This window comes from Melitaea cinxia, chromosome 3 (genome assembly GCF_905220565.1).
Source record: "Melitaea cinxia chromosome 3, ilMelCinx1.1, whole genome shotgun sequence".
In the NCBI taxonomy this organism is placed as follows: Eukaryota; Metazoa; Arthropoda; class Insecta; order Lepidoptera; family Nymphalidae; genus Melitaea; species Melitaea cinxia.
Genome location: NC_059396.1, coordinates 2,412,439 through 2,433,618, shown reverse-complemented (window position 1 = coordinate 2,433,618; position 21,180 = coordinate 2,412,439). Strand labels below are relative to the sequence as shown.

At 33.3% G+C, this 21,180-nt stretch overlaps 1 protein-coding gene across 1 annotated transcript in view; it reads left to right on the top strand.

Annotated features, from left to right (window-relative positions):
* LOC123668896 (adenylate kinase isoenzyme 5) overlaps positions 1-13,411 on the top strand; it is a 41,200-nt gene extending 27,789 nt beyond the window's left edge. The window contains exons 6-13 of the mRNA XM_045602589.1: positions 6,915-7,029; positions 8,096-8,322; positions 9,269-9,399; positions 9,669-9,888; positions 10,701-10,865; positions 11,446-11,584; positions 12,890-12,981; positions 13,292-13,411. Of these exons, the coding sequence (XP_045458545.1) occupies positions 6,915-7,029; positions 8,096-8,322; positions 9,269-9,399; positions 9,669-9,888; positions 10,701-10,865; positions 11,446-11,584; positions 12,890-12,981; positions 13,292-13,411 (1,209 nt within the window). The remainder of the gene's footprint in view (positions 1-6,914; positions 7,030-8,095; positions 8,323-9,268; positions 9,400-9,668; positions 9,889-10,700; positions 10,866-11,445; positions 11,585-12,889; positions 12,982-13,291) is intronic.
* Positions 13,412-21,180: the final 7,769 nt, after the last annotated feature.

The window sequence follows — 21,180 nt, the reverse complement described above, 5'->3', positions numbered from 1 at the left end:
TTTGCTGCACTGTTTATCACATAAATTGTATCTATTTTTATTTCTGTAAATAAATAAATAATAATGCTTGAGGAGTTTCTTGCCGAGTCTTCCCTACAGTATCTATATTCCGAATTGATGTTAGCTTAATTTCTAATCTTTGGTTCTTTTGAAGCCTATTTTAATAAAGCTTTTTCTAATTTAGTAAACTTATTGAACATGTTTATTATTTTTATCAATTTGAATTAATGGCTTTCAACTATACCGATATTGTGTAGAATGGATAAGAACAAAGCATATTTCCTTGAGTACAGAATTACCATAGATTAAACAAGACAAAAGTACTTTCTCACCACAGTATAACCATACCACACCATAAGTTATAGAAGTGGTCAATTCTTAGGCTGATTTCTACTCCAAATAGTCATGTGTCAAAATTTAAAAACAAGTTTATTCAAATAGGCTTCAAAAGTACTTTCGAATCGTCATTTTACAAATTAAAATTTCAATTTGATCACTAGTTTTTAAAAGTAAAGCTACCAACGATTCGGAATGTAGATTCTGCAGAGAAGAATCGGCAAGAAACTCCGCAGTTAACATTTTAAAAATTATATGATAGGTGTGTTTTAGTACAAAATTCTTTTCTTCAAAATTCAAATCTTGCATGAAATACAGCGTCACTAAGTCCACACATCATTACCAACTATGTAATCCTACACTGAAACCTGTGAATCTCAACCAACCATAGATATTATGAGACAATGCTTTTATGTACGTAACACAAATTAAAAAAAAAAATGTTAACGTAGATATATATAAATTTGGGTCATACTTCGAAATGTATGAATAAATAAAGTGATATCGCTGTAAAATATGTTACTAAAATCTAGAATTTATACGAAATTTCTAGGACGACATAGACAAAGGAGACACCTGTGGTCTCCCATGCGACTTAACCATCGCGAGGGTATATTAACTTAATAAATAATTACTATTTAGTTTTCGGCCTATACTTAAATGTGTCTACAATTAAGTCTTGTCTTGTAAAACATAAATTTATTTCTAATATTACGTATTATTTATGACCGAAATTATTTGAATCTGTTATTGTTTATGGGATTTTTGGTCTTAATTTAGAAAGTAATATGTGTGTATGTAGTATGTGATGTAAGTAAGAATACTTGTAGTATCAGGTCTAGTTTTCTGTGCTTCTCACTATACTAGAATATCTGCATGGATTTGTTGTTATTGACGTATTAAGTACGTGCTTCAGATCTCTTAGAAGTGACGAATGTTGGTCTTTAAAATCTCTTATTGCATAAGTGTTCAAATGTTGCCAGTCAATTACATGGTGTAATTATGGTAATCCTAATAAACTACACTTATTTACGATTTTAGTAGTATTCTGTATTTGAGAGCCTGTAACTATTCCACGACTCTATTATATAGGATTCCCATCACCAACTTGCCTGCCCAGGACGGTGACTATGGGCAAAACACATGAGTTCACGCCGTTTTTGGCGCGGACTTGTTGAAGCCTATGTCCAGCAGTGGACTGCGATAGGCTGATGTGTGTGTGTGTGTGTGTGTGTGTGTGGGTGTTTGTGTGTGTGTGAGTACTTATTAGGTCCTATTACTGTAGTCTATAGACGCCTATGATCTTCTGTGAGGTGTTTCCTTAGTGTAGCTGCTCCAAGTTGTAGCAAGATATTTCCTGCCACGCTCTATTTCAACAATGCTGAATATTGTTTACTAAACACATGATACATGACATCAAACAACACGAAAATAGAATTATAATTTTTTTTTAATTTATCTTAAGAAGAGTTTGAAGCTTTAACGCCACTCTCTTTACTGGAAAATTTACAAGTCTTCTGAGACACGTGTACATAATATCTAACAACATGCAAAATAGGAAAAAAATCTGATATATTCAAAACATACAGGTTACATGACAAAGTTTTCTAATGATAAAAAAAAAAAACATTAATAATATATGCGTAAATGCAGATACATATTATTTGAAAATGACTCGCATGACAGCCGGTTGGTATAATATTCGTGGAAAATAGAAATATGTACAAAGCTGTCGATGATTCAGCAGAATCGATCCGTAAATGCTAACTTTGGTTAAAATTATGTTTTTACTTTTTACTATGAAGCACTTAACGTGAACGACTGCACTGGTTCATCATCTTCATTACAGCCTATACAGTCCACTGCTGGACATAGGCCTCCACAAGTTTACACCAAAAATAACGTGAACTCATGTGTTTTGCCCATAGTCACCACGCTGGGCAGGCGGGTTGGTGACCGCAGTACTGGCTTTGTTGCACCAAAGACGCTGCTGCCCGTCTTCGGCCTGTGTATTTCAAAGCCAGCAGTTGGATGGTTATCCCGCCATCGGTCGGCTTCTTAAGTTCCAAGGTGGTTGTGGAACCTTGTTATCCCTTAGTCGCCTCTTACGACACCCACGGGAAGAGCGGGGGTGGCTAAATTCTTTAGTGCCGTAGCCACACAGACTGCACTGGTTGTTCAAACGTTTTGACATTTTTTTATGTATAAGTAACCATTACTTATATTAATAAATTATATTTGTATTATATTAGGTTAATAATTAACGCTTCTCTGACTTATCCTCAGTAGGACGTAAATTATATAATTATGTAATTGTGACGTTATGGAGGGTTTTGTAAACTCAAAACATACATAAATGCAATGAGCGCAAAACAAAGCAGAAAAGTAACAGTTTTTACCTTTCTTGACTAAGAATTATCTTGTACTAGCAGTGCCCGCGGCTTCGCCCGCGTTGAAATTAGTGTGTCACAAAGTTTTGCCGGCAAACTTCCAGTGAAACTCTCATCAAAATCGGCTTAGCCGTTCCGTAAACCTTCCTCTTGCCAACGGTGGAGTCCTCTCTCCAATGGTGAAACCGCATAAAAATCCGTTCAGTAGATTTTGAGCGAATCGATCACATACACTTTTGGGGACTTTGTTTTATAATACACTAACTGTTGCCCGCGACGACGTCCGCGTGGTTATGAATATATGCATTACTATTAAGATGTTTAACGCAAATTATTTTTTTTATTTCAGTCACTTGAAATGCTTATCAAATTGAATAACTTTTTAAAAGACACAATTTAGTATAATTTAATAGTTATTTTTATAAAATCTCTCTATACACCACATTTTTAGTTTTATTTTCAGGCTGTATATGTTTCATACAAACTATCAACCCCAATTAAACCCCCTTAGCGGTGGAATATCGTAAAATCCGTTCTTAGCGGACGTCTGCTAACTATAATCTACCTCCCTGCCAAATTTTATCTTAGTCCAACCTGGATGGATAGACCAATGGAGTTCCGTGATGAGTGAGTTAGTGACCTTTCTCTTTTATATATATATATATAGATTGCAATGCATTATTTGGACACCTCCTCACCATCTATTGAGCATATATTTTAAATTTCAAGTCTCTTACTTCAAAAACATACGACTTTCATACAAACTTCCAACCCCTGTTTTATCCCCTTAGGGGTCGAATTTCGTAAAACCCGTTCTTAGCGAATGTCTACGCGCTATAAGGAGCCTATCTGCCAAATTTCAAGTTTGTAGGTGTTATAGTTTCGGAGATTTCGTGATTAGTGAGTGAACCTACCATCCCCCGTTTTAACCCCAAAAGAGAGTTGATTTCTAAAGATACATTATTCGGACACCTTCTCATCATCTATAGAGCATACATTTTAAATTTCAAGTCTCTTACTTCAAAAATATAGGACTTTCATACAAATTTGCAACCCCCGTTTTACCCCCTTAGGGTTCGAGTTTCGTAAAATCCGTTCTTAGCGGATGTCTACGTCCTATAAGGAGCCTTTTTGCCAAATTTCAAATTTGTAGGTGTTATAGTTTCGGAGATTTCGTGATGAGTGAGTGACCTTTCGCTTTTATATATATTATATAGATTATATAGATTATAGATAGAGACAATCGCGAAAAAATATTAAAAAGTTAAAAAAAATGGCTAGAATTGGTTTAGTATTTATAGATTTCCTTAGCAAGACATTCAGCGATTTATTATTTTATATAGATTACATTGAAAGCTGAAACATAATTCACTCATTAGAGTGAGCAAGAGAAATGTACTCTTAGAATACAATAGTTATTGAAGTTAAACTTCTTAACGCACGTTTGACTTGGGGGGTTAGCTGATGGATGCGTGACGAGAAGTTTGATCGGGTGAGGCGAACGGAAGTTCAGAGGGAGATAGAAGTTAGAAGAGCTAAAAAAGTTTTACATTAGTCGTGTGGTCTAAACTACACTCGTTTTTTTAATATTAATCTAATGAAAAACAAGTCTTCATAACAATAAAAAAAAATACTTTGTAAGTAATGATTCGAAGGTGCTTTTGAAGTATATTGGGATAAAGTTATTTTGATTTCATATTACAGACTCAAAGTGTGTAGATACAATAAGTGTAAGTACAGTACTTTATCCCCTTCTCACAAGGGCGTGGAAATGATAGTGTTTCCATTAAACCGTTTAGATCAACCCCGATTTGAACATGTGTAAATGAAAATCGTATACAAGCGAACCGGACTCGATATTCGTCGTTATTAAATTTTCACACCAGCCCGCACACCTGCACACTCGCACGACCTCGTCCTCCAAACCAATTTCACTTCGTTTCTGTTATAGATTATTGCTTAAATATATTAAAAACTACTCCTGCGATCGATTCGTATTCTATTACAATATTTAATATGATTGTAAGTTAGTTATAAGGTATGTGTTCTTGTTGAACTAGTTTAAAAATAAGTGGGTAGTAGTTGTTACCCAAGACCTGATGTCTAGTGTTTAATATTGCCCATGGTTTTACGATTAGCACTAAAGCTCCAACACCTTAATATCTTTTTTTATACTACTAGGTCGGCAAACAAGCGTACGGCTTACCTGATTGTAAGCGACCTTAGCTTAAAGACGCTTGCAGCACTAGAAGCATCGCAAGTTCCCCAGGACAGGAGCACACCACAGGAACACAACACTGCTTGAAAGCAGTATTATTTAGTTGTAATCTTCTTCTTAGGTCGAGTCTCTTTCCCAGTTTAAAGAAAAAGGATTATGGATCGAAATACATTATTTTCGATTACTGTTTAACAAAAACTTCAGTTTTATATTTAACGTGGGGATACTATAATACTAAATTTTTAATAACATTTTAAACTAAAGCCTTATGCTAATCGCTCTGCTTCAAATTACTCTAAGAAAATCAGTACGACAGAGTTTCAGCTTTGTATGATAAGATATACACTTTTATTTGAAACAATAGTTTATTAAACATTATACATATTTACAATTCACAACTTAAAAATTAAATATTTACAGATAGTTTTGGTATAAATCATGTCCGCGTGGAATTGTGCCAGGAATGCTGGCAGCATTTCCCCGTTGAATCGCTATGCCGATTATCTGGGCAATGATGCACCAGCCCTCTTGTCACCAGTGGAGGCAATAAGGCGAGGAGTTATCTCATTAAATTTTTTTTTAGCATTCTTACAGTAAAATTGTATGAAATATAGATTAAAGACATAGTAAAACACGTGTCAGCTAAAAACTTCCATTAATGAATACATGGACTCATTAATTACCTCGGCCTCGATTCTCAGAGTTCTGTTGTTACGAAGAAATCGTTTCTATTTGTTCCATTAATTGGAAAATAGAAAATAAATTATTAGAGTTTCAATCATCGAAATAGTATCGAAGATTGTATAAATTTATAGCTTATTAATAAGTGGTTTGATGCCGTGTCATTATTTGGTAGTCAGGACTCTTTACAATATTGAGACATATACGAGTATGTTGGGATATCTTTAATTTACTTTATATTATATATATTAAGTGTTTTTTTAGTTACATATAAATAATATTCTTTATTTTATACAACATTGAAGATATTTATTTACATCTGGAAATCATTACATAGTATAAAACGAAGTCGCTTCCCGCTGTCTGTATGCTTAGACCTTTAAAACTACGCAGCGGATTTTGATGCGGTTTTCTTTAGTAAATAGAGTAATTCCAGAGGAAGGTTTATATGTATAATACATGCATAATATAGTAGAGGAACACTGATAGTTTTCACAACCATGCGAACCGGGGCGGGTCGCTAGTAATTTTATAAAACAGGTGATTTTATTACATAGTAGCGATCTTTTTCAAACTTTAGGTAGAGTCTCCTCTACACTAAAGAATATATGTATTTATATTTACTTTTATTGTTAAAATTTGTTTTATATTGTAATTGAAATAAATTAAGTCATAGAAATCGTAATGTTGACTTCGTTTATTAAATAGTCCTTCGTTTAGTAATTGTTTTATATACATATCAATCAATTACTGTTTGTTTGTCTCACTGAAACTCGAGAATGGCTGGACCGATCTGGCTAATTTTGCTTTTGAAATATTTGTGGAAGTCAGAAAATGTTCCTAGATGTGAAACATTTGATGTCTTTTGACAAAAACATTGTCATTTTGTTGTCAAATATTTATAGGTGCGAGAAAGTCTTTTGTTCATATTTTTCACAAACTAGCTGACCCGGCGAACTTCGTATCGCCTAACACAAACTTTATTGTATGGTATTAAAGTTCAAATTGACTTTTAAGTATTATCACAAATCTTTTGTATGGGAGTATAGAAAAGTGTTGTTTTTAGACTTTTTCAGGAAATATAATTTTTTTTTTTTTTTTAGAATTTTTCTCTCCGTAAGAACCATCCTCGTACTTCAAGGAATATTTTAAAAAAAGAATTAGCGAAATCGTTCCAACCGTTCTCGAGTTTTGCGCTTAGCAACACATTCAGCGACTCATTTTTATATTATAGATATACATCTAGTTTCTTATAAATTAGTTAAAATATTTTTAAAATATAATTGCAGATAAACGGCGAAAGAAACCCAGAAGAAGTTTACAAAGACTTTCGAGCAGGAGTTCTTCAAATTCTGGATGCGGTGGAGGAACAAGGCTTGAATGGAGTTGGTGTTGGCGCTCAAGGTATGATATATGCTCAATATCTTTCCTATGCTCAATAGTTGGGCTGCTCCATATTTGAGCAGAAAATTTTAGCGCTAAAAAGCGCCTTTTTTTAGAGCTAAAAATTAATTTATAGATCTACTTATACTACTAGCTTAACTGGTAAATCTTTTATCGGTATATTTTTTGTGTATGTGTTCTTTATAATTTCTTTTTTTCTATTCTATATATTATATATTTATATTATTCTATATTTATATTTCTATATAGTTTCTTTTTTTATACAAACCCAGCTCTGAAAATAACAATAAAATAATTTATAGTACAAAAAAAAGAATAAATTAACTAGACGCAGTCGTCTGAAAGTATTTCGAAAAGTTATTTTACCGCCTTTTTTAAATTTCAATCACAATTTTTCCTAAATTTGGCATAGCGACAATGAAATAACTATGAACAAGTCAAAGGTCATCATTGTTATCATTACGAAACCTTACCTTACTTAAATTTAGCAATAACAAACGGCTGTACGGCTTAGCATAAAACATTTGACATGCCGTGACCTCATGGCGACCTTATTATAGAGTTTTCCGCTTCTTAATTGGGATAAAACGTTCCTAAATAGTTACTGATACTGGAATTAGTTCATTATCATGATATTATCATGGACTAAACCTTTGGTGCAGTTTGCAGTGACTCTGCCTTTTGCTCCAGGGGTTTTGGGTTCGATTTCCGCCTTCAGTCTAGATTTAATTTGTATGTATTTATGTATGTCTTATTACTTCATATTTATCGAAAAAATTATGTAGCTATATCAGATGGCGGTTAGCAGTTACACAAGCATTCAGTTGACTACCTTAGGAACAGACGACCATGTGTGTATATTATAGATAAAGATATTTATTTTGTTATATTTAACAAGAAGAATTTAATTTCTGTTGATTCAAGAGAATGCCTAGTTTTTACAGACAGCGACAATGGCATTGCGTTAAAATCAACATACCCTACTAACAAAAATAAAAAATTGTTCTTAATAATAACAAAAAAATAAATAGTAAAATAAACATTTAAATTTTAGAAATTCTTTTAGGCATACCAGGCGAAATAGTTGGTGTCGAACCAGCACCGACAAGGATTCGTGAAGGTGACCCATTAAACGCTCAGGATGTAGATATCGAAGATGATGATTTACCCGCAACGCAGATACCAATAGTGCCAGCTGCAATTCCAGTGCCAGTTTCGAATCATTTGCCAGTCGCGCCTGCGCCGAAAGCTATGCCAGTCAATGGAAATGTTGATAGAGTCATAAGTCCAAAGGTAATCCAGATTTATTGTATACAGATTAAGAGGAAAGGGTACCTGAGAGGCATATAAAAAATAGGTATTTGAATAAAATGTTCCTGTCTTGCTGTATGCTGCCGCCACGCCCTGAGACAAGAAAGGGACAGCTGCAGCTCAGACCGTTTTAGGTAGATAATTATTGACCAAAACAACATTTCGTAGTCGATTATTTTCACCCCAAAACATGACAGTTTTTTTTAATTTTTTTTATGTAACTAAAAAAAAACTTTCAACTATGCCCTTATGTTCTCGTTTTTTCGTAAATGTGTTTAATTTTTCTTTAATGAATGTCTGAAAATGTATAAAAAATTAGACAATATTTCTAGTTTTTGTAGACTTCTACTCCCTACAATAATAAGAATATGAAAAAAACCAAGACATAAGGGCATGGTCATGGCAGCTTAAGGTTTTATGTTTAAAAAAAATATTTGATCTAGTGTCATTATCCAGGGAGAAAACAGTCGACTACGTTTGTATGGAGAAAGAAACGGTATCCTTTCCTCTTAACGCTCTTTTCTTTCTCACAATTTAATTTTACTGTTTACGGAGTAATCTGCAGCTGTAAAAAATAATCTATGTTAATAATGTATTTTCGCGGGTAACTTCGTCGTTTATAAACCGATTCTGATGATTCTTTTTTTGTTGGAAAGAACATATCCCAAGGATGGTACCATGATAATGAAATCAGGATCTGATGATTGCATCCCAAAGAAATCGAGGGAAACCTTCGAAAATCGTAGTGATGACTAGTGCGTCTGTTAATTTTTTTCGTTTACCTGCGTTGTATTACTTGTCGATGTAATTGAAGTCGGTTTTTTTTTTCAAACACAATTATCGGTATTTTCTTTTTTTTTTCGTATTCTGACTTTAAATATATGATCTAATATAACAATGTATATACATACTATTTTTTATATTACAGGCTGAAGTGATAAGGGTTCGCGGTGTTTCGACAACACCGCCGACACTGTGGGTGGTCGGCGGTCCCGGCAGTAACAAGGCTACGTTGTGCGAACGAGCCGTTACCCAGAGAGAAGGTTGGACGCATTTTAGGTACGTTAAGGTCTTATTTAAGGCGTTACACTCCTAACTACCTTCCTTTAAATAGGGGATTCTATTGGTATAATATATCAGGTTTCACGTGGAAAAAAAATCCTAGACCATTTAAAAAAAATATATTACACCCTTTGATTGTTTACATTAGACTTAGCAATTAGGCTTAAAACAATCGGATTATTTATGATCTATTTATGTAACTGGCTTGTGTCACCGGCATCGTCAAATTAAAGACTCAAATGTAAAAAACCTCAATTTTCACACAGTCTCGGACAACGTCTCCGAGCGTTAGCTGATGCTGGAGGTGGACCAGCATCAGATGGAGCTATCGCTCGAGCGGCTGTAAGTGGTGGGGAGCTGGTACCAAAAGACTTGATCACAAAACTAGTGACAGCCGCTGTCACTGATGCATCTAGAAGTGGACACGGCATAGTTCTGGATGGCTACCCAAGGGACTTGGAACAAATGCAGCAGTATGAAAAAGAGGTATAATGATCCTAGAATTTTGCAGTTAGTAAGAAAATCTCTTATTGCCAAGATGATAACGTTCTGACTTAGTAAATATTTTGTTAACCTAATAGACCTTTTTTCCTGTAAGAAAAAGAATAAGTCTTAATCCGTCTCGCTATTCCACTACGGATTAGCAAATACTCGTGTGTCAGCATTTTAAATGAATTATGGTCATACTGAAAGCAAAACTCCAAACTAAGTCTGGCTAGATATTGTAAAAGTCGCTGTTAAATGTAATAGATACTGCTTAATTTTTTTTCAATATTTAACCATGACAAACTTAAAATTTACGACGAGTACATAAATCCAAAAAAGCAGTTACATATGTGTTTTCTATTGAATTTGCCCATGTTAACCGCTCCAACCCGCCTGCCCAGCGTGGTGACTATGGGCAAAACACATGAGTTCACGCTATTTTTGGCACGCACTTGTAAAGGCCTATGTGCAGCAGTGGACTGCGATAGGCTAAAGTGATGAACCGCTCCAAATTTACTTAAATACGTAAATAGTATCAACTGTCAATTTTTACATATATATTTAATACGATAAACCTAAATTGCGTTGGCGCAGCGGTCAGAGCACTGGCTGTTGCACACGCACGCGCACGACTGACATTTGTATTGGCCATATAGATGTGTGTCGTGGTCTTGGCGCTTGTGCTTGTGTATTGTTTATGTTTCCGGACCCCCGACACAGGATAAAATCATACTGGGGGTCGTTGAGTGCGAAGCGTTGATTCACCATCTCTGTTCCATATCGATACAATAAGATTTTTAATACGATTCCAGTTCAAAGTGACACCGCGTATGGTGCTCCTGGATTGTTCGAAGCTGCAGTTGGGTCGAGGCCGAAGAGATGACTCGGTGGCCGCTTTCAGGAGACGTCTCGAGGTCTTCAGGGAACAGAGCCTGCCCATGTTGAAAAACCTGGACCAACAACATCGGCTTGTCATAGTAAGTGGATAAATTTGGTCGAATTTTTAACGTTAATCAAGTACCTAAGTAGGTTTCAAGAATTTTATTCTCAATAAGATATATAATTATGTAATTATGTTGTTTGTTCCGGGTGGAGTGACAAGCTAAAATAATAATCTTTTTTGTGAACTAGAATACACAAAAACGTAGTTATGTACAAAAATAAATATATGTACAACGTTGATCTTATGGTTAAAAGAACGATTTTTTTCAAACAACCTATAGATATAGGACACGGATACCAAACAACATATTTAACTGAGACAGGGCACAGCAGAAAATTTCCTGCTTAAAATATGAACCAGCCCAACTAGGGTAGTACCTCGACCTTACAGAAGGTCACAGCTAAATAATACTGCTTTCAAGCAGTGTTGTGTTTCTGTTGGTGAGTAAGGTGACCAGAGCTCCTGGCGGGAATTGGGGATAGGGTCGGCAACGCGCTTACGATGCTCCTGGTGTTGCAGACGTCTACGTTTAAGCTACGCTTGCTTGCCAAAAAAGAACACAACGGTTAGGAAGTGTACAAATATTAGGTTCTACTAACATAATGAAAAAACAGGTCGATGGAGACACGGACTCTTCAGAGGTTCAAGAGGAGTTTACAAGAGTATTGATGGAGGAGATGGAGAAAGCGGAAGCCATCGCTGCCATCCCACAACATGACCAGGCGCCTTTACCACAGAATGGCAAAGTTTCAGGTATGAATAACATAAACATACGTGAAGCTTGTAAACCGACAATATCTTAGCATAAAAATGAATTTTAAAAAAATCTTTCATATGCACAGATATATATAACTTTAGTCGTCTTGATAGTTTATTTAGCAGATTGAAGTCATACCAGAACATACTTCATCTATGGCTGACTCATGTATAATCTACCTTTTTGACGTTTCATTTTGTTTAAAAGAGTGAAGTTTCGTACATTTTTTTCACTTTTTTGATATTATCATAAGAGATCACTCTGGCGAGGAAAATACCTCAAGACTATGGGATGATATTAGTATAAGATCGGCGATTGTCAACGCTAGAACTGTCAGAAAGATTGGAATCAATCAAATCAGGGACTGTTCTGTAACTATGTTATAAAACTCTTGCGTACCACTGTTAGGCGAGATTTTGCTCACAGGAAGAATAAGAGCACCACGCTTCTATTTTTCTCAGAACTTCTTCCGAAGGACGCTGAATTTCTCACAGTTTACCTACACCAAAATACTATAACTACTACTACTTACTTACTTACTAGCAGTACGGCTATTTGAACCCATGATTGTCTGGTATCAGTCCAAATGATCCTATATATTCAGATATATGATTACCACTGACCAATAGCTTCAATTCAATATAAAACTTGATAGTAGGCGCAACAAGAAGTCCAGCCATGCGTAGCTACTACTTAACTGTCTTGTTCTAACAAGCCCAAACAGCTTTTGCAATAAAAATAAGAATTTTTCAATTATTTTAGTCATATAACTACGTGTCGTTTCGGTTTTTAGTTAATAATGTTTCTTTTCCTTAACTTCGGATGTCTGTCCTTGTGAGTCTCCCCACCGTGCCTCGAAGAGCACGTTAAGCCATCAATCCTGGTTGTTATCATATACACCTGATAGCGATTGTTATCCATATTAGGAAACCTATCTGCCAACCTGCAGTTGAGCAGCGTGGTGGATTAAGCTCCAATCCTTCTCCTACATGAAGAAAGAAGTCTATACCCAGCAGTGAGATGTTACAGGATGAAACGTGATCGTTTATCTTCGTAGTAGGGTTTATTTTTAACTAATATAAAACTTACCTAAACTAACGCAAGCCCGCATTGCATATATTTGTATAAAACAATTATATACGAATGCTCATTTTATAACGATTTGAACTGGATTTATTTACAAAAATCAAAACAACTAGACGGATCAGCAATGCAACAATTCACGCATGCGATGTCTCGAATGGGCGCGGTGCTCGCTAACGGGGTGACTGGGAACGGGTCGCTACCGAACGGGTCACTAGCTAACGGGTCACTACCGAACGGATCACTACCGAACGGGTCGCTACCGAACGGGACGGTCAGCAATGGATTCATTGGCATGGCTAACAATAAGGTACGTTTTGCTGTATACTCATTAAATAAAATTAAGGCGCAAGTAGTCAGTTATTACAATAAAGTACTCTTGATAAATTCTAGTATAATTAAAGACTTACTTATAATTTTGTCCTTATATGTTCGTATATTACGCGATAAAGTTCATTTTTTTTAAATTAACTATTACAAAAAAAAAAATAATACAACTCTCTTTTTAGAATATAATCAATCAATTATATTATAATCAAAATTTACATTTCAAATTTTTCAACAAAATAAAAAAAATGACCCTTGCCATGTTGTTAAAAATATTTTTGTTTGATTTCCAGGTGAAGCCAATGATGAGCAACGTCTCCAAGATCCCGACCGTCTCACAAATGACTCACGACCAAGTTAGAAGGCTCTACGAACAGAGTTCCGGAGAAATTACAATGAACACACACATGTAGAATATAGAACAACTTAACTATAGTATAGTTATATTGAATAAGTATAGAAATAGGTTTAATAAATGTTAAGATAATCGAAATTTTCGATCATGTTCTATAAAATCAAAGGTGCCGAAAAAATATGTAGATAAAAAATATATTGTAGTTTCTTTACCACAGAATATTTAACGCTTAATATCGTTCAGAATATTACTTATTTTATTATAAAATAAAGTAAAATTAATAATAATAATAAAAGGAGTGTGCTTTAGAACACACGACTGAAGTAAAACTTCTCTAGCTCCATCTAACTTATATATCCCTCTCAACTTCCGTTGGCCTCACCCGATCTCACTTTTCGTAACACTCTCGTCACGCATTCACCAGCTTACTCCGCAAGTCAAGCGTACGTAAAGAAGTTTAACTTCAATAAACGCTTCACATTCAACGGCCCCCAGTAGGAAGTTTACCTGTCTGGGGTCATACCAATGTAACCATGTGCGGGGAACGAGCCCGCGACTGCCAACAGCCATCAGCCAGTGTTGTGATCGTTGCGCCAACGTTTCGTCTAAATTATGAATATTAATTTTATTTCAATTAGTAGTCAGTCTTTTTGGTATATATAATATATATAAGTCCGCATTTTGCAAGTCAAATTTTTTGTCCTAGGCTTATTATTGTGTATATATTTTTTTGTTTTTGTTTTATTCAACAGATAAAAAATGGTTAATAAAATAAAAAATTAACGCGAAATTTCGTGCAACTCACTAGAGCTATTTTATGCGGACATTCCATATGCCATATTTCTTAAAATCTTCTTTTTTTGAAATTCTGTTTTAAATATCAATAAACCTGTAAGTTACTAATGACTTCATTAATATCTCACTTGATCGCTTAAATAATGGTGTTCAGTCACTTCAGTCTCATGTGATACTGGTCGTAAAGTAATCACTATTAAGTAATAGACGCTATGTTTACGTTGATGAGAATTGGAAACTGAGATATTCTTTCATAATCTTACCCCCTTAATTAATTTAGTCAGTAAATATTAATAATTAATAATAATTAATTTATTTTAAGCTCTTCACAAGCGACAAATTGTCATAAAATGTTCTTTTTAAAACACTAACAACGAGCTCTTAGTTGCCCATGCCTATTTGTGCATCATGCAATTTCATGCTTATTCGTGTGCGTTTTTTTTAATAGTTGCCATATAAGGTGGTTATTAAGCATCCAATGATCTGCTGTCGTACTGGATTTTTCCATAAAAATGTGTCATTATGGAATTCTGTTAATCTCCACGCCAATTAAAATCGTATGTGCTGTGTGCAGCTCATTCTTTCACTGATTTATTTAATATATAATTATTTTTTTTTAATAATAAATAAACTAGCTAACTCGGCAAACGTTGTCTTGCCCGCTAAACGCTATTAAAAATAAGGGTTGGTGGTAAAAGGGTGAAAATTTAGGGTTGTATGTATTTTTCAACGTCAAATCTTAATAAAATAAAAATTAATTAATTTATCTAAAAATTAAAAAAAAAAATAATTTGTTGGTGGACTGCCCTTAATATTTAGGGGGATGAAAAATAGATGTTGTTCGATTCTCAGACCTACCACACAAAATTTCATTAGAATCTGTCAAGCCGTTTCGGAAGAGTTTAACTACAAACACCGCGACACGAGAATGTTATATATTAGATACTATTAAAATTATATTAAATAATAGTTGTTATATTTATTAAAAATATATAATATTTTGGCTTTTATAACGCACAGACGGTGCCTTAGCACAGAAGTATTTTTAGTACTTAAAATTAAAAATAATTTTTAACATTTTTATATCTTAAACGTAAATTATTATATAAGTACAAATATAGATAGAAGTCTCACATATAAAAAATTAAAAAATAAATATTAGCTTATAAATATTAGTTTAATTTTATTAATCTTAAATCAAATATAATAATAAATAAATAAAATATAAATAAATAAATATAAATAAAATATTAATAAATACTTTTTAGTGGTATATTTTTAAGTTTTACTAATATTTTTGTTCCTTTTTTTAATATATATGAAAGCTACTGTCAATAATTTTAAGTTGAAGACGTAATATATATAATGATTTAACAAAATATTTTTAAAATATTTTTTTTTTATTTTGTAATTACTACTGTTTGTTTATATTTTGGTGTACAATAAAGAATATATTATTATTATTATTAAAATATATACCATATATATTTTTCTAAATTAGCCATAATAAACATTTCACTTATCTTGTATAATATAGTGGTTAAAACATTATCAAAGCAATAATCAAAAATCGATTTAATACCAAATCACAAACTCTGGTATGACTCGTAAAATCGACGCCAGTAGTGTTGCCATGCGTTATCTGTTAAATATAATATTTATATTTTATTACGATGTATTGTTATATTACCTACGTCACTAATTTTTTTTAAAACATATTATGTTTGTATTTAAATTGAAATTTAAAAAATCGTTCAACGATATTTATATTGTTTTTGAGTCAAAATAAGTTATATTTTTTTTGCTGCTTCATTTCGGTACACAATATTTTATAAAAATGAACACTAATTATTATTATTACAAAAAAGCGATAAATTTCAATAATACATTAGACTTACAATTAAATGTGTACAATTGGACGAATTTAAACGTAGCTATGTAAGTTCAAAATAAACATTTATGTGTATTTAGAACATAGAAATGTTTAAGGCACTTTTAAATTACATTAAAAAAATAATTTAAATATCATAAATGAAAAAAAAATTAAATTGAGCACAGTGAACACAAATTTTTATATTAATTATTGAATTTAAAAAATAATAATTAAAAATAGTAATTTAAGTCATTTGACATTTAAGACCAAAAACCGGCTGACGAGGACCACTTTATAAATAAGAATCATTGTAAATATTAGAATATGCATTTTAATATAAACAAATAGATAGATACTTTTATAAAAAAGTTATGGTATGTTTCACCGCTTGTGGATAAAGTTTATCCTCCACATAAGTTACGAATAGACTAACAGCAGGAAGTAGAATAGGCCATTAGGATCTTATCGGTTCAATTAACAAACTTTAAGTTTTAGACTTACAATTGCAAATAGAAATACGCTATAAAATATAGTGAACTTTTATCCGTTGGATACCGTCATCCGTCAAATAGCGTTATCCACAACCGGGGAAACAGGCCCTTAGTATTAAATATAGTTCACGTAGGAGAACACAAAACAGGGGCCAACTTAGAGTTAGATCATATATTGTTGCGCACAATTATATTTTTAAACGAGCAAAAAGTTACTTTTTATGTTTGTTATGATAATTGTAATAATTTATTTTTAAAAATAATAAATATTGTTCTACGCCAAGTAGGTACTACTTAATACTATAAATAAAAATTGTTTTTTTTTTTTTAAAATATATGTACCTATTTTCTAAATTTGATGTTAAAGTATTTTTTTAATAAGTTTTTTTTTATATATATTTGGCATCGCGCGGTTTGCGCATATGCCACTGACAAATTTTTAATAAGTTAAATTAGTTAATTACGAAATATTGTCTTTAAAGTAGGTTTTATTTATGTCTCATTTTCAATGTATACTATCATTTACAAATATTTACGAATTAATTTATACTGATGATATTTCTTAAACTAAATTTATAGACAAATAATTTAAATAGATAGGTTTCAATGTAGATATGTAATAGAAAAGTAAAATTTTTTATATGATTTCGTCGATTTACAAAAAATTTCATAATTAGAACTTTTAAGTACCATATTAGAGAAAATTAATAAGAAACCGGACTATAATATTCACTGGGTTTAAATTGCTGTCTAATGATACAAAAATAAAACAATTATTCATTTCAATAAAGCTTATATTATAAATGTTAATATTTGAAGTAACAGAAATATTGTCATCTCTATCATTTCAATTAACGATTGTAGGAAGATATCATCTTGTCTTTGTTTTAAGTATTCTAAATAAACGTATATTTTCATGATATAACGTTTATTAATTGTATCGTTTTGGATTACAGTAAAATAAAATATTCTTAAAATCATAAATCATTTCACAAATCGGTACAACGTCCAAAGATAGTTTGCAATTGACTTATTATTATCCGTTATATTTTTAAGCAATTAACTTTTAATAAAATATTTTTAATGTAATTTTATAATTGTTATATTTATTCTGAAGTTTAATGTGAAGCACAGTGTCAAAGTAAGTGCAACAGCAATGTTTAGAGGATAGAAGAGAACATAGATGTAGTTTGTAATATGTTTACGAAAAATCAATAAATACGCACTTTTTTATTGTTATTTTATTGTTTTTTATTTATTCTTGACAGTCACCTATATGTCCGAAAATTTGTTTAATATTAATTATTTTGGACATTTTTGAATATCATATCAAAAATTGACTACTCCAGCGGGGTTCGAACCCGCGTCTCCGACTGACCGTGTCGGCGCTCTAGCCAATTAAGCTATGGAACGATGCACCCGCTCGAGCGAAATTTTTGATATGATGATTTTTATTTTCGGTTTAAGCGAACCGTGGCGCCGTCTATAGTGAGTGGTCAGTCGGAGACGCGGGTTCGAACCCCGCTGGAGTGGTCAATTTTTGATATGATATTCAAAAATGTTTAGAATTCCTAATGTGTGGGTAACACAAAAATAAAATCGTACATATTAATTATTTTGGTTTAACAATTTAGAAATAAATAAAAAATAGTTGTAAAACACATAGTATGGATATCTTATGTCGGAAAATGATATAGTATTTTGGCAATACTGGATCGCCGGAGCGACAATGCTTTTAAAAAAGAAAAAAAGTTAACTTATACACTATGAACTACGAGCACTGAGCCCCAAAATATCGTACTCAATTCAACATAGTTATTTCAAAACATATTCCAAGGGTCAACCATTTTCGTCTATTGCACGAAATACTATTAAACGCTTCGCACCCAACGGCTCCACTAGGATGAGCATCCTGTTTAAGAGTCCGGAAACACTCACTCACAAAGGCTACATAACGACACCTCTATGGGCTATTTAAACATTGGTGACGACAAACAGATAATAACTGTCGTACAATTAACAGCGCTGAAATGTTAGAAACACACAACACGGTAAAAAGTATTCTTCATTTCATGTGACATGGGCGATATTATCTGCTCTTTTAGCACCATCGATTGCTATTAAGTCAATATATATATTGAAGTTGAAACATCGTCAGTTAATTATACAGATTTGTTATGAAGCTTTTGATCGACCACGGAAATGACATTGAAACACAGAAGTAATAGACTCGCCCCTGAAATCTAAAATAAAATTATAATAAAAATAGATCAGTGTCGAACTGTTACGTGTAGTTTTGTGTAAAGAACGGTTTAAGCACTGAACAGAAGTATAATAAAGTCAATAATAACATGTGTGCTTTAGACCACTCGACTGGAGTAACACTTCTTTACCTCCATCTAACTTATATCTCCCATCATATTAAAACTAGCATGGTGTCGTCTCCTGTCAAAGATTTTCATTGTAATATGAAACTTTGAATAGTTACGGGTCTCTGTAAAGAACTCACTGTAGACGGCGCCACGGTTCGCTTAAACCGAAAATAAAAATCATCATATCAAAAGTTTCGCTCTAGCGGGTACATCGTTCCATAGCTTAATTGGCTAGAGCGCCGACACGGTCAGTCGGAGACGCGGGTTCGAACACCGCTGGAGCGGTCAATTTTTGATATGATATTCAAAAATGTTTATATCTCCCTCTCAATTTCCTTTCGCTTCGTCCGATCACACATTTCGTGACAATATTTCTTAATCAAACGATAACTCCTCTTTTAAATGCTTACAATATTTAAATACATTCATTAAAATACTCTTAAAATATAATGAGGCTTTCAAAATACACTCGAACTTCCCTACTATTCATAAAATCGAACCGACTATCAACGGAACGAAGCGCCAGGTAGCGTTCATGAAACGAGAATCAATAAAATCATAATTACCTTATATACATTTGAATTGTTATTTTTTATAGGAAAAGCTTGCTCATCAGCACAGATTAATATTTATATCACTGACGCAACAGGAATCTGAGTATCCCGTTTGGGGAAATACCTTAACCTTACAGAAGATCACAGCTAAATAGCATTGCTGTAGTGTTGTGTTAGGGGTACGGGATAGAGTTAGTAACGCACTGGTAATCCTTCTGGTGTAGTTGGCGTCCATAAGCCTTAAACCTTTGTAATTTATTTTTTTAATTAAATATTATTTTTATTTTATTATTTATGGGCGCCGCGTTGCCGCAACGGTTACAGCCATGGATTGTACCTGTTGCGCTGGCGGTTGCGGGTTCGATCCCCACACGTGACAAACATTTGTATTGGCCATACAGGTGTTTGCCGTGGTCTGGGTGTTTGTGCAGTCCTTGTGGGTCTCCCCACCGTGACTCGGAGAGCACGTTAAGCCGTCGGTCCCGGTTGTTATCATAGATCCCGGTTGTTACCTGATAGCGATCGTTAGTCATAGTAGAGAATATATTCGCCAACCCGCATTGGAGCAGCGTGGTAGATTAAGCTCTGATCCTTCTCCTACATGTGGAAAGAGGCATATGCCCAGTAGTGGGATATTACAGGCTGCAGCGTATTATTTATGGTAATAATTGTAGTTTCTTCGTAATCAAAGCTATATGCTTGTAAATTAAAACGAGCACAGCCTCAGGATGGCGATTCACAACAGGGATGCCGCCGTCATTGAGGGTGTGCTCGAAATGTTAAAATTGTAGCACACCTTATTTGTAGGAATAAATTGTAATTTAAAGTAAGGAAAAAACTTAGGAGTAAGTAAAAAAAAAAAAAAAAAATACTAATAATAACATAGGTTAAGTGTATATTGTAAGTAGGCCATAAGTGTACATATATTATAGATAGCAAGTAAGTGTATATATAAACATAGATAATAATAATTATTATAATAGTGACAACAATAATTAAAGTAAGGCGCAATATAATTCTATGTCTTTTTGCATGTAAGATATCAATTAAGTTTAGCATAATTTTGGTCGGTGGACTCACGTCTGCATTAGGGATACTAAGATAGAATAATTAGGTCTCTTAATGTAAGCTGCAGTAGTGTAACAAGTAAACGATCAGTAATAAAACTAAAAATCGGAATAACAAAAGCATGGGCACTTTAAGCCTGTGGACATAACTTTATTTATAATAAAAAAAAAATGTTTGTATATTTAGGTTAGTACCTAAACCACTTGATGAAAGAGATAGCAACACATAGACCAGCACCAGGCCGCTTTGAAAAAAAAATTAAAAACGCAATAATAATTACAGATAAAACGTATATCCGGTAACTATCCGTTATCCGGCCTATCTGGTGGCCTGGATACTATCCCTAGTGCTTATCTAGCGGAATACTTGATTTAAAAAATATATATTTAAGTGATTGAGCTTTGATTATCACTTAGAATATACATGCAGTAATCTTTCATCAGTTTGTAATTTTAATTTCAGATTATCTAAAATGTTCCCAAGCTCAATGAGTTACATAGTGGGATAAATTATGAATTTTCCCTATTGTACTAAATAAAATTGTAAATACACCTTTGTTGAGCAGAAACTACTTATTGTATATGTAGTGAAATTGGTAAACTTCAACTGAGGTAGGGCACAGCAAGAATTTGCTCAAAATATGGAGCAGCCCGACTGGGGTAGTTCCTCGATCT